A 14252-nucleotide genomic window follows, 5' to 3' on the forward strand; every position below is an offset into this window, starting at 1 on the left:
CATATGTCAGAAGTGGGAACTGAATATATGTATCAGTGTATTCTTCTCAATAGGCCTTGTACAGGGTGTATCAAGCAATAGGCTTTTGCAGGGTTATCTATCCCTTCTCCTATCCTATTAGCTAGACAGCATCCCTTTAGTGAGACAGTGAGCGCCTCATATCTTAATTGTCTATAATCAGGGACATTGTATGCTAGAGGAGGTTTAGGTTCCTGTGCGGAGCCGCCCCTTATCAGGGCGTTCACTCTGCCTAGGGTGTAGGGATAGAGTAAGGGATATACATTAGGGACAAGTAGGTAGGAGCCATCTACACCAGGCCCTCCCCCACCCATTAGGCCCCACCCCCTTCCATTTCCCCACCCTCTTCCACGCCTCCCTTTTAGGAAGAATCGCATATTATGATTCATTTAATAATTGTGGTACATTATTTTTTTGATCCCTTTACCTAGGTGCGCTATAGGTGACATTGTTTGCCATTTTTTATTCCAACACTGGTGGTTTCACCAATGTTGGTAATAATCCCTCTGCAATGAGGATGACCTGAGTCACATGTATCGGTGGCCTTGTTTTGCATATTTTGATGGTATTCTGGTTTTATTCTAAAAATAATAAACATTACATTTTAGTCTTATTCAGTGATATTCTTTGGTTGGAGAACACTTTAATGTCACTTCTATAATCAGTGAGTTGGTCACTTAGGGAGATGACCTAATAGGGGGAAATTTATCAACTAGAGTGTGCCTGCAAAATTGTGTGAACAGTGTCTTTTTATATTGCGCATTGACTTGTGATGAAACTATCGTCTATTTTTGCACTTATTTTATGTTGTCAGCACTGGCTTCCTAATTTTTCCTGTTGTGCACTTGCAGGGGGCATAGTTAGCAGATGGACTGGTTGATGCACTGAATTATCAACTGCACAATAATTATTTTTGTGAAAAATGTTGTCCAAATTTACTCTAGTGACCAGCTGATATAGGAATGTGCGTGAGCTTTTAACCCTTTTTGTACTATCCAGGGGCTTCCTGTCAATTGCACAAATTTATGAAGTAACCAGCACCACATAATAAATTTTGTGTAGCAACTAGAAAAACCACACACTTGCGCAGCAGGTTTACTGTTGTACAAAAAATTTGCTAATGATAAATTTCTCCCATTGTGTCTAATACTTAGCGTAAACTTAGGCTAGACAGTCTAAAAAATGCACCAGATTTATCACAGTGGCTCAGACTACTTGATAAATTTGGCAAATCAGCTGGCATACTTTACACCAAAATTTTTGAACACAGAGTCACATGCACGTCATGATACTTTCCCTTTATAATATGGCTCCTTTTTTGAAACCTAGTAAATGTGGTGTAAGTCTTGTTGTGCAAGCCAGTTCATGAAAATTGCTCCAGAATTCTGGCGCATTTGCAATAGTAAATATGCCTCCATCAGGAGTGTGCTTTCTGTGTGTGTGTAGTGTGTGCAATGTACATGCTGTGTGTATAGTGTATGCAGTGTGCATGCTGTGTGTATCATGTGAAGTGGCTGAGGCCTCTTCCTGCCTATAAAGTCAGCATCCTAGGGAATCACATGGTACAGAGTGGATAGTTCCCTGCTCTACCATTATTTTCAACTGCATATTAAGCTCAAGCTCCCCGCCACCACCTCAATGCTGAACTACATGCAGTTTTACAATGGTTTTACCACAATTGATAATAATAATAACAATAAACGTTAAGTTAAGATTCTTAGATAATTTTGAAACAGAAATGTTTTGTGCTGTTTATAGATAATAATATATTCAACGTTTTGATGTAAGAAGTTTTACTTTTTGTTTTAACACAGATGCAAACAGCCTTCAAAATGTTTATAACATTGCAGATAAGGGACATCTTTGTGAAGAACAGAATGATGAGAGCTTGCTCACAGAGAACAAAGAAAGCTATCCAACTGTTGAGCGAAGTACAAAAGAGTCTTGTGATGGCAAATGTACTGAGGAGATTCCTAGTGACAGGACATGTATGAATATTATTAATGAGTATGAAAAGAGCATGGACAAAGACGGTGCAGCGTTACAGACACAAGTCATGGCAAAGTCCATCAACATGCTGCCAGACAATAATAAACCTCAAACTGTCTGCAATGAAGATGCAAGTCAGCAGACAGACTCCAGCCACTGTAAACCTGAAGATGATTCTAGTGAAGACATTTATATTGTTATTGATAAGCCAGACAGGCCAGACAATGACAGAGGTGTCTTTATAAATGAGACATGCTCAAAAGAATCACAATTACTTAATCAAAGTATAAAAGAGTTAATAAATGAGCAGCCTGCAACTGGAGATATCTCCCCGACAGGAGACAATCCGAATTGTGCTCTTGGGGACGAAAGTAATTGTCTCTTACCTGTTCTGTACAGGGACTCATTAGAGATATGCATAAAATCTGGCCAACACGATCAAATTCGACAGGCAGAACCAATAAAGATGACAGATGAGGATCCTCTTGGAATATGGACAGATTCCCTCTTTTCCAAAAAAAATCAAAGAGTTGACTCAAACTTTGAAGATGCAGCCAAGCACTGCATGGATATAGGGACTACCCTTAATACAAGTGTCAACACTATTGACAGAGCAGAAAGTAAGAGAAAATGTTTTGACCAAGAAGCTCACTGTACTACTTCTTATAGTTCTCTAGGCCAAGTGGGAAATTCAGATTTAAAGTCAGCTTTGGAACTATATGAAGACTGCACAGTACAGTCATTACAATGTACTGAGAACCCAAATGAGTTCATAGTTGAGCAGATATATACCAATGGGAGAGAAAGCTGTTCAGGGGACACTGGAAAAGACAGCATTCTGGAGGAAAAAACTGAATGTGACACAAATGTAAACGGTGAATTGCACAGTGATGACCACGATCAGCCAACTGGTCAAACTAGTGACCCAGTGAACATGGGTGTAGACGAGGTTTGCATTCAGGAAAATGATAATGTAGCTGCTGGGTGCATGTCTCAAGTAGTACAGAAATCGTATACAGAGCTTGCAGCAACGAAGGAGGAAAAATACATACCTGATGGAAAAAGCCTTAACCTATCCAACCTGCCAAAGTCAGTTTATTTACTAGGATCAGATTTGAGGGATAGTCTAAACATTTCACTTAGCAATAGGACTCATCATAATCTCTCTAAGCTGTCAGAACAGGCTGTGTACTCCAGAGCAGAGCATGGTGAGTTATCACGATTGGTGGGATGTGTGGGAGAAAAATGCTAGAAAAAAGCCCAATAAATATGCAATTATGTTACTTGAATTAAACATTTTTTTGCACACATCAGAAGAAAATAAGGAATTTGCCAAAAATACTGTATGTGAATACATCAAAGGTGTTCTCCCTGGAGCTCCAAAATGAAAAGAAACTTTTTATGTTTAGTCAGCAATTTCTTCATATTTTATGGTGCAGCATTAGCACTAGTCTTGCAGTAAGATAACAGACACTATAATAGAACCCCATTACAAATCAGGGGTGTCTGTTGGGGACATACCACAGATCCAACATGACATTGTGTTGTCCATTATCATGTATTTTATGTTTTAGACACTCTTTGCAGCAAACACATTAAAGGGGTGTGACTTTATGTTGCATTTTTGGCTATGTTCTTTACAATAAAGCCACCCCTTTTCCAGTACTTTGTCAAGGTGCACTAAAATTTAGGTGTAGGATTTTTAAGCCAACATAAAGTTGGTATAAAAAGTAAGACAAGTCTAAAGTAACACCAAATTTCTAAAACAGCATGAGCCACCATGATAAATTTAGCATGTCCTTAGACGGTTTAGCTAAAGTTTACACTATTAGACAGCACTGATAAATCTAGACCATAAAGGGTATGTGCACATGGTGGATCTTTCTTGTAGGGGAAAAACACTCCATGCAATATGTGTCCGAAACTCTCAGAGCAAACTTTGGATTGCAATTTTAATTTGTGGTCAGGGATACCATATAGCCCCATTCAAATTGAGCTAATCGGCATCCTGCATCTACCTTGCGGATTCCCAATAAATATTTTTGGAATAAGTGGTGCTACTTCCAGTGTTTATAGCATGTGCACTCAAAAAATGTGTGGTACATGTTTTCATTGAAACAATGGGCATGCATTGCACATATTCTAACATGTACTACATGTGTCAACATAGTCTCATTGTTTTCATTTAAAGACTGAAAACCTAGTCCTACTCACACTGGGAATTAAAATAGAGAGATCTCGTAGGCTACCTTTTTAGCGTGTATTTTTTATTTTTTTAAACAAAATCCTCTAAACACTTTTTAAGTGTTGTTTTTTATATTTTATTTTAAGGTACTCTGCACACAGCTAAAACTGTATAAGTGAGACAAAAAAATTAAAGCGACATGTTAAGGCCGTTAGGCTTTTCTTTTCTTTTTTTTTTATCAGCCTTTAACCCCTTAAGGACCGGAGGTTTTTCCGTTTTTGCATTTTCGTTTTTTGCTCCTTGCCTTTAAAAAATCATAACTCTTTCAAATTTACACATAAAAATCCATATGATGGCTTATTTTTTGCGCCACCAATTCTACTTTGTAATGACGTCAGTCATTTTGCCCAAAAATCTATGGTGAAGCGGGAAAAAAAATCATTGTGCGACAAAATTGAAAAAAAAACGCTGTTTTGTAAATTTTGGGGGCTTCCGTTTCTACGTAGTACATTTTTCGGTAAAAATGACACCTGATATGTACTCTGTAGGTCCATACGATTAAAATGATACCCTACTTATATAGGTTTGATTTTGTCGGACTTCTGGAAAAAATCATAACTACATGCAGGAAAATTAATACGTTTAAAATTGTCATCTTCTGACCCCTATAACTTTTTTATTTTTCCGTGTATGGGGCGGTATGAGGGCTCATTTTTTGCGCCGTGATCTGAAGATTTTAACGGTACCATTTTTGCATTGATAGGACTTATTGATCACTTTTTATTCATTTTTAAATGATATAAAAAGTGACCAAAAATGCACTATTTTGGACTTTGGAATTTTTTTGCGCGCACGCCATTGACCGAGCGGTTTAATTAATGATATATTTTTATAATTCGGACATTTCCGCACGCGGTGATACCACATATGTTTATTTTTATTTTTATTTACACTGTGTTTTTTTTTTTATTGGAAAAGGGGGGTGATTCAAACTTTTAATAGGGGAGGAGTTAAATGATCTTTATTCACTTTTTTTTTTCACTTTTTTTTTGCAGTGTTATAGGTCCCATAGGGACCTATAACACTGCACACACTGATCTTCTATGCTGATCACTGGTTTCTCATAAGAAACCAGTGATCAACGATTCTGCCGGATGACTGCTCATGCCTGGATCTCAGGCACTGAGCAGTCATTCGGCGATCGGACAGCGAGGAGGCAGGAAGGGGCCCTCCCGCTGTCCTGTCAGCTGTTCGGGATGCCGCGATTAGCCGCGGCTATCCCGAACAGCCCGACTGAGCTAGCCGGCAACTTTCGGTTTCACTTTTAGCCGCGCGGCTCAGCTTTGAGCGCGCGGCTAAAGGGTTAATAGCGCGCGGCGCCGCGATCGGCGCTGCGCGCTATTAGAGGCGGGTCCCGGCTTCACTATGACGCCGGGCCCGCCATGATATGACGCGGGGTTACTGTGTAACCCCGCGTTATATCAGAAGAGCAGGACCAAGGACGTACCGGTACGTCCTTGGTCCTTAAGGGGTTAAAGGAGTACACCGGTGCACACTTTTTTCATTTTATCCTGTCCGGGCTGCAAAATAAAAGAAAACACACTTTCTCTTACCTGCCAACGAGCCCCCGGAGCTCCGTTACAGGTGTTCGGTCCCCGGGCTGTATTCTTCTTACTTCCTGTTAGCCCGGCTCGTCACATGGAGCTTCAGCCTATGACTGGCCGCAGCGATGTCCCGCCTCAGCCAGTGATAGGCTGAAGCTCCGTGTGACGTGCCGGGCTAACAGGAAGTAAGAAGAATACAGCCCGGGGACCGAACGCCTGTACCGGAGCTCCGGGGGCTCGTTGGCAGGTAAGAGAAAGTGTGTTTTCTTTTATTTTGCAGCAGGACGGGATAAAATAAAAAAAAGTGCGCGCCGGAGTACTCCTTTAATGGCTTTTATCAGGAAGGGGCACAATGGGCAATAATGGGTCCCAATGAATCTCATTTACTATAACGGGGGTCCTCCGGGCATTGTTACTTTGTAGCGGGACTAGGGGAGAAAAAAAATGGCGCAGCAATTTTTCTCCCGCTATTTCTCTGGGATCCCCCGAGGACCGTCACACTGCCGTGTGCTAACAGCAGTGTGAAAGAAGCCTTAGTCAGATGCCATATCCTAATGGAGGGCCGAAGAGTGTGTTAATTTGGATTGCTTCCTTTTATTTCCTGGATGAAATAATGCATATTTTTATTTCCTATGAGAGTTTTCTCCCCTAGAAGTATTGATTCTTCGTAAGGATAGCTTAATTCATATGGCACACGACAGATCCTGTACAGCAGCTCACAGAGCTGTACTGTGAGTGAGTTGTACTATTTCCGCGCACATGACTTTGCCTTGTGTAAGGGGCCTGAATCTGATTAGTCAAAAACAAGGAAAAATGTCAGCTGGTGCAACTGAAAGTCCTTGATTTATTCTGGAATGTTTATTGTCATATATCCTTTCAAATCATTATTCATCCGGTTCAATAATTAAGGCAGATATCTGACATGTCGTCCACAACTTTTCTTCCAGTTCCCAAGGATCACAGTGCAGAATGGAATGCAGAACACCATTCCTCTGCTCCCATCCTGGCTACCACCTCTGAAAAAGTAAGTCAATTACAAATCATCACTGTTTGCTTTCCCCTGATCTAACCCTACAACTATGAACATCTCTGCAAGCAGCTAGAAACTTCAGACTTTCAAGTACGATCACTAGGCCACCATAGTACTGTACAATGTATTGAGTAGAGAAGGGCATCACTGGGTTTCAATGTAATCAATCACAATTCTCTGAAAAAAATGTACATGCAACAAAATTATTTAATAATTTTTTTTTATAAGAGTACAAGTGACACCCAGATGTTTTCCTATGTGTACCTACAGGTCCATATAGACACTTTGTAGGCTGACTTAAGCCCTGCTCACAGAATTGCCCGAGCACTTAAAGGGGTACTCCGGTGAAAAACTATTTTTTTCAACTGGTGCCAGAACATTAAACAGATTTGTAAATTACTTCTATTTAAAAATATTAACCCTTCCTGTACTTATCTGTTGCTGTATGCTCCACGAAGTTATTTTCTTTTCTGTCTGACCACAGTGCTCTCTGCGGACACCTCTGTCCATGTCAAGAACTGTCCAGAGTAGGAGCAAATCTCCTAAGACAGACAGAGGTGTCAGCAGAGAGCACAGTGGTCAGACAGTAAATAAATTAAAAAAGAAAAGAGCTTCCTGTGGAGCATACAGCAGCTGATAAGTACTGGAAGGGTTAAGATCTTTAAATAGAAGTAATTTACAAATCTGTTTAACTCCATGCTGCAAAGCGCCGTTTATAAACGGCGCTTCGACATGGCAGGGTTATGAAGCGAGCTCAGGAGCTGAGCTGACATCATACCCGCATGGTCCCGGCTGCTATCAGCAGCCAGGACCCGTGGCTAATGCCGGACATCACCCTTCAGGCAGATGTCTGGCATTAACTCTTTAGATGCGGCGATCATAGTTGATTGCTGCGTCTAAAGTGAAAGTGAAAGCTTCCCGGCAGCTCAGTCGGGTTGATCGGGACCACCGAGGTGTCCCGATCAGCTAGGAAGCATGAGGAGGGTCCCTTACCGGCCTCCTCCATGTCCGATTGCCGAATGAATGCTCCGTGCCTGAGATCCAGGCAGGAGCAGTCAAGTGGTGATAACACTGATAAATGCTATGCTATGGCAATGCATTGATCAGTGCCTGCAATCTGTATAATGCATGTTATAGTCCCATACGGTGGCTAAAACATTGCAAACAAAAAGTGAAAAAAACTGTGTAAATAAAAATAAACATATGTGGTATTGCCGTTTGCGTAAATGTCCGAACTATAAAAATATATCGCTAATTAAACCGCACGGTCAATGGCGTATGCGTAATAAAATTTTAAAGTCCAAATAGCCTATTTTTGGTCACTTTTTATACCATTAAAAATGAATAAAAAATGTTCAAAAAGCGATTCAAACAAAACAAAAATGATACCGACAAAAACTTCAGATCACGATGCAAAAAATTAGCCCTCATACAGCCCCGTACGCGGAAAAATAAAAAAGTTATAGGGGTCACTATTTTAAATGTATTCCCTTTCATGCACGTAGTGATGATTTTTTTCCGGGAGACAAAATCAAACCTAAATAAGTAGGGTATCATTTTAATCGTATGGATGGACCTAGAGTATAAAGGTAAGGTGTCATTTTTACTGAAAAATGTACTGTGTAGAAATGGAAGCCCCCAAAATTAACAAAATGGTGTTTTTTTCTTAAATTTTGTCGCACAATGATTTTTTTTTAGTTTCGCCATAGATTTTTGGGTAAAATCACTGATATCATTATAAAGTAGAATTGGTGGCACCAAAAATAAGCCATCATATGGATTTTTAGGTACAAAATTGAAAGGGTTATGATTTTTAAAAGGTAAGGAAGAAAAAACGAAAGTGCAAGAATGGAAAAACGCTAAATCCTTAAGAGGGTTAACGTTCTGGCACCAGTTGATTTAAAAAAAAAAATAATAATTTCACCCTATAATAGTGGGTAAAATCTGAAGCAGCAAAAAAAACTCAATGTGCTCACAAATCACAATACATTGGTGCAGATTTTTTTGTAATAATCTGCAGCTTGTGTCCTTGTTGGCTCATGTTCATTAAATGCAGCAATGTGCAGCCAGGTTCTCTGTCCTCACTCAAATAATGTGATTTTATGTTAATCTCCAACTATTAGTGCTTATAGAAATAAAGATTCTCAATTTGTTTTAGTTTTTTTCTGGTAAATCTAATCTAACTCTTATTGGTATATAAATTTATATAAAATGTACTTTTCCTTTAACAAATGGACATCATTCTGACAATGGAGACATAAATATGATTGAAACACACATCAGTTAATACAGTGCCACCAAAGGGGAAAAAAATGTATGAGTAAGAAAGTGTATTTTTCTCACCAGACACGTATGGCAACTGTGTACATATACCCCATCTCTTTTATGGAGGGCAGAAGATTGTCCATTTGGGTGGTTTACGTTTATTTGCTGGATTAAAAATAATACAAACCTATGAAGCATTATTGAGCAAATGTATACTGCGCAGTATGTTTTTTTTTAACCCCTTAAGGATGGACCCATTTTTTTACCTTAATGATCAGGCTCATTTTTTTAAACTTGACTAGGTCTCTTTAAATGGTAATAACCTTAGAACACTATTTCTGAGTGGAGCGATTCTGAAATTGTTTTTTCGTGACATATTGTACTTTATATAAGTGGTGCATTTTTGTTTTGCATTTTTTTGTGAAAAACTCCAAAATATTGTGAAAAACTGAATTTTTTTTAATGGTATACACTGTGCGGTAAAGTGATGTTATATTTATTCTGTGGGTCAGTACGATTATGGCTATACCCATTTTATATAGTTTTATATGTTCTTTTTCTGAACAAAATTCTTTTTCTGCCATTCATGTTCCAACAGCCGTAACTTTTTTTATTTTTTGTTCCGACGCCATTGAGTAACAGCTTTTTTTTTTGCGAGACGAGCTGTACTTTTTATTGGTATCATTTTTGCGATACATGCTACCTTTTGATCTTTTTTATTCCTCTATTTGTACCAAAATTGACGAATTTTGCGTTTTTTCTTTTTACGGCATTCACAGTGGGAGATAATTTACATTATAGTTTTATAGTACACGTCATTACGGAAGTGGCAATACTTATTATGTATATGATTTGTGTTTTTGATCTTTTTTTGATGATAATAAATGGCTATTATTGGGAAAGGGGCATTTTTTTTACACTTCATACTCTAATTGAAGAACTTTTTATTTTATATAGGCAATACATTGGTACTGCAGCCCAGTATGACCCGATCAGCTGCACACAGTACAGCCTGTGTAATCCAGCCTGTGGCTGGATCACACAGGCTCCCATAGCAGGCAGACAGAAGCTCATGTTCTGTGCGACCCTCGATCAGGATTGATCACAGCATCTATGGGGTTAATTTTGCCGGGTCCAACCGCCGATCTCCTGCACTGCCCACGGCAGTGCAGCAGATTGCTAGGAGGTATGCATACGTCCCAGCGTGGGAACATGTCGGGTGCTAGGACATATGCATATGTTCTATAGTGGGATGGGGTTAATGAGAGTTTATGTTTGTCAGATGCCTTGGTGTAAACCGCCAGACAATGCAAAAATTAAGTGTAAAAGAGCAAAAGGCTGTGGTTTTTGTGCTGCAACTTTTGTAAATGTATAAACACAATTATAGAATAGAGAAATCCACACCAGCTCACCCCTTAAAGCGCAACGGTCATGAAATCAGGGTGCAATAACCTGCGCACAGCCTTTGTACTGTGTGCAGGTGGTGGGTATAGCAATGTTTTTACCTAATATTTGCAGGCTTTCATAACCCCAAAAAATGCTTTTGATCAAAGCCACTGATGGTCAGATAGGCGCGGTGCGAGGTACGCGATACCCCACCCACCCCGTTTGTCAGGGCTGGGACTGCTGTGTGATTGACACACAGGTCCCAGCGCATGCACCCATTAGCTAATCTAAAGTGCGTGCCATCCAACAAGCGCTCACTCCCCCAGCGAGCGCTTGCTCCCACCGCCGTCTTTCTCCTCAGTGCGCCTGCTCAGTGCTAGCTGGATGACACGCGCGCACGGTACGCACATTAGATTAGCTGAAGGGCGCATGCGCTGGGACCTGTGTGTCAATCACACAGCGATCCCAGCACTGACATACAGGGGGTGGGCGTGTCGGCGGGGCATCACGTACCTTGCGCCATGCCTATCTGACCGTCGGTGGCTTTGATCGAAAGCATTTTTTGAGGTAATGAAAGCCATTTGGCCCTTACTAATGCCATGACTAAGGGGCAAATGGCTTGAAACGCGTTGGACTTCTGAGTCGCTCAAACCATGTACTTTTGTCCTTGTGCTCATTTTTTCCTTGCCTTCCATGGACTTTTAACTTGGATTACAATAAAGAAGTATATTTTACACAGTGCTGGCTCCACCCTTCCTTGATTTAAGATTTGTAAATCACTTCTATTTAAAAATCTTAACCCTTCTTGTACTTATCAGTTGCTGTATACTACAGATATACTACAGATACATTTTTAAATTTCTTTCCAGCTTGACAACAGTGCTCTCTGCAGAGCACTGTGGCTAGCAGCAGCTTACAAGCACTGGAAGAATAAAACATTTTTTTAATAGACGTAATTTACAAATCTGTTTATCTTTCAGGCACCAGTTGATTTGAAAACATTTGTTTTCTACTTGTTTACACCAGAGTTCCCCTTTACCAGCATCATGTAAATAAGCAGGTAAAGAAGGAAAAAGTCCAGCATGGGCCATGGGTGTCTTCCGATAAAAGCCATGTATGACTAAGGTTGTGTTGGACGACTGAAACGCGTCACGATCTGTTTTATTTATATTGCAGGCTTCAAATAAAGAACAAAGGCTCTTATCGGAAGACACCTGTGCTGGACTTTTTCCTTCTTTACCAATGTATAAAAACAGCATTATTTTACATTGGTATACTTTTCTTGTACAGTTAAATAACATTTTTTTCTGGTAAATATTTTTGCAAAAATGACAAATGATATGACCACAGTTAGGCTCTTCTCATAATGTGTTTTACAATGACTGGTGGAGGTACTCTCTAACAGTAACCTCTTTATGGCATCTGTCATATAGTTTCTCATGTTAAAAAGAACACAAACCCTGCTTTGTAAAATAGTAGAGGTCTGCACTGTTCCCTCCAGCAAATTGGTGGAAAATTGGACAGAAATAATTCAAAAGGCCTCCCTTGGCTGATGAGGATCTATTGATCCTTTTATTGTATGGACCAGATTTCTTAAATGGGCAGTCAGATCCCCAAAACTTTTTAGATGTTTTTACTGATAAGAAATAAAGACCTTTTGTAAAGTGGTTATTTAAAACATTTTGAATATTTAATATAGAAAACTGCTCCTAAAAGTCCCACCACTAGTTGTCACCACATCTACTGGGACATTAACCAGTCCTGCAGCAGCATCAGGCTATTGTGGGATCTGACAGGTCTACTTTAATGCATACAGCAAATATGCACCATAAATATGGTGTTAGAAGAGCCTTAGTCTGCCACAGTAACAATCTTTTCTTGTTTTGTATTCTTCTCTTTTGTAGTCAAATATGCTTGAAAAACCAAACTTTTGTCCTGTTGTCACTGATGCTACAAAGTCACATCTTATCAACCTGCCACACACGACACACACGGAAGTCACTGGAAGTAACAAAGACGACGACGACGATATATGTAGCATACAGAGTCAGATAAGTGCAATTGAAAAGTTCTTATTGAATAACACATTAAATGGGTCAAGGAAAAGGAAGCATGAGGACACTCTAGTCAGGGAATAAATGGAAAGCACATTAAAACTGTAATCATTAGGTACGTCTGTACATGTATCTGTTCATGCTTGGTTCTCCACTTCTCAAAAGTTTCTGATAAGTAATTAAAGTGTAGTTTCAGCAGGTCCACTCTGTTTAATTTGCTCTGCATATTAAGCAGTATGGCAGCAAAAAAAAAAAAAGTTCTTATTGAGTTCTGTTCATACCAAAACTAAGTGTGGAACAGCTGCCGGAGTTAAAGTTGGCCGTACACTTGAAGGTTATCAACTACCCCTCCGGATATGCTCATGTGCTCTGTCATGTATTTGTTGCAGAGGGTCGGGTCTACTGCCGTCTTTAGTGTGTATGGCACTTCTGTGATATTGATTCCATGCATTTTATATAGAGCTGTATTCTAAAAAATATACATGTATATTTAAACATCTATTTTATACCATGTGAGCCTACCGTAAAATGTATTTCAACATGCCATAATCCTGTACTTTGTTCCACTGGTTTGAATAAAAAAAAAAAAAGGAAAAAAAATATGCAAACATATGTATTTTTTTGTGTACTTGCTCATTTTTTCAGTAGATACTAGTTATAGGAAGATATCCTAGAACTTATTCTAGTTAAGCAGTTGCTCAGTACTACAATTCCCAGAATGCATTGTTTTCCCTCACAGTCCTCTCATCTTGCCTACCTCCTACAGCACCCCTTCCCAGAAATGTTGTGTAACCCCTCATTCCACAGGAGACCATTGCACAGTGATGTTATAGTACCTGTTGTTCATTCCCTGTCTGATCCTCTGCCTGTGGCATTGCTTAGCACAGGGGCAGCATGCTGTAAACACGCATCATTCTTCTTCCCTAAATGTCCCAATAAAGAAATATATATTTGTTAATAACAGTGAGATGGTGATGGAGGGGCTTGTCAGATGTGATTACTGGGGATTGTAGTCTGAGGGAGGTCAAGGAAACCAGAAGTAGCCAGTTCCCCAAAACAAGCCAGCAGAGTGATGAGGGACACAGCCATTTGCCACCAACACAAGCACAGATCCTTGGTAAGCATGTCTATTACTGTATGACACTTTACTAAAGTCATTTTATGTTGGATCCTTGTTTGATGAGGCAGTTTCAGTTCTTTTTGCTGCACTTAAGAAAACGTGGCAGGTGTCAAAATTCTTCTGCAATAGTGTTAACAAATCACTTTCCTGCAACGGATATATGCACTTTAACCTCTTGGGGACACAGGGCGAACCTGTACGCCCTGCGCCTGTGATATAACACGGGGTCACACAGTTTATCGCTACATCTAAAATGTAAAAAAACAAATACATCCTGGCAGCTCAGTCGGGCCGATCAGCTGAGGACACTCGAGGAGGGTCCCTACCTTCCTCCTCAGCGTCTGATCGCTCCAAGCCTGAGATCCAGGCTTGAGCAATCGACCGCCGATAACACTGATCAATGCAATGCTATGGCATAGCATTGATTAGTGCTGGCAATCAGCATAATGCATGATATTGTCCCCTATGGGGGCTATAACATTGCAAAAAAAAAAAAAGTTAATAAAGATGATTTAACCTCTTCCATAAAAGTTGAAATCACCCCCCTTTTCCCATTTAAAAAAAAATAAACTGTGTAAATAAAAATATAAATCATATGGTA

At 39.8% G+C, this 14252-nt stretch overlaps 1 protein-coding gene across 9 annotated transcripts in view; it reads left to right on the top strand.

Annotated features, from left to right (window-relative positions):
• CCDC73 (coiled-coil domain containing 73) overlaps nt 1–14099 on the top strand; it is a 250434-nt gene extending 236335 nt beyond the window's left edge. For 4 of the 9 annotated variants that reach the window (XM_056526617.1, XM_056526619.1, XM_056526620.1 and 1 more), the window contains 3 exons: nt 1833–3215; nt 6744–6820; nt 12382–14093. In XM_056526617.1, coding sequence (XP_056382592.1) covers nt 1833–3215; nt 6744–6820; nt 12382–12615 — 1694 coding nt within the window. In that variant the 3' untranslated portion in view covers nt 12616–14093. Of the gene's footprint in view, nt 1–1832; nt 3216–6743; nt 6821–12381 lie in introns of all 9 variants that reach the window. The other 5 variants (XM_056526616.1, XM_056526615.1, XM_056526613.1 and 2 more) reach the window with 4 other exon arrangements.
• Nucleotides 14100–14252: the final 153 nt, after the last annotated feature.

The sequence above is a fragment of the Hyla sarda genome, chromosome 6 (genome assembly GCF_029499605.1).
Source record: "Hyla sarda isolate aHylSar1 chromosome 6, aHylSar1.hap1, whole genome shotgun sequence".
Taxonomy (NCBI): Eukaryota; Metazoa; Chordata; class Amphibia; order Anura; family Hylidae; genus Hyla; species Hyla sarda.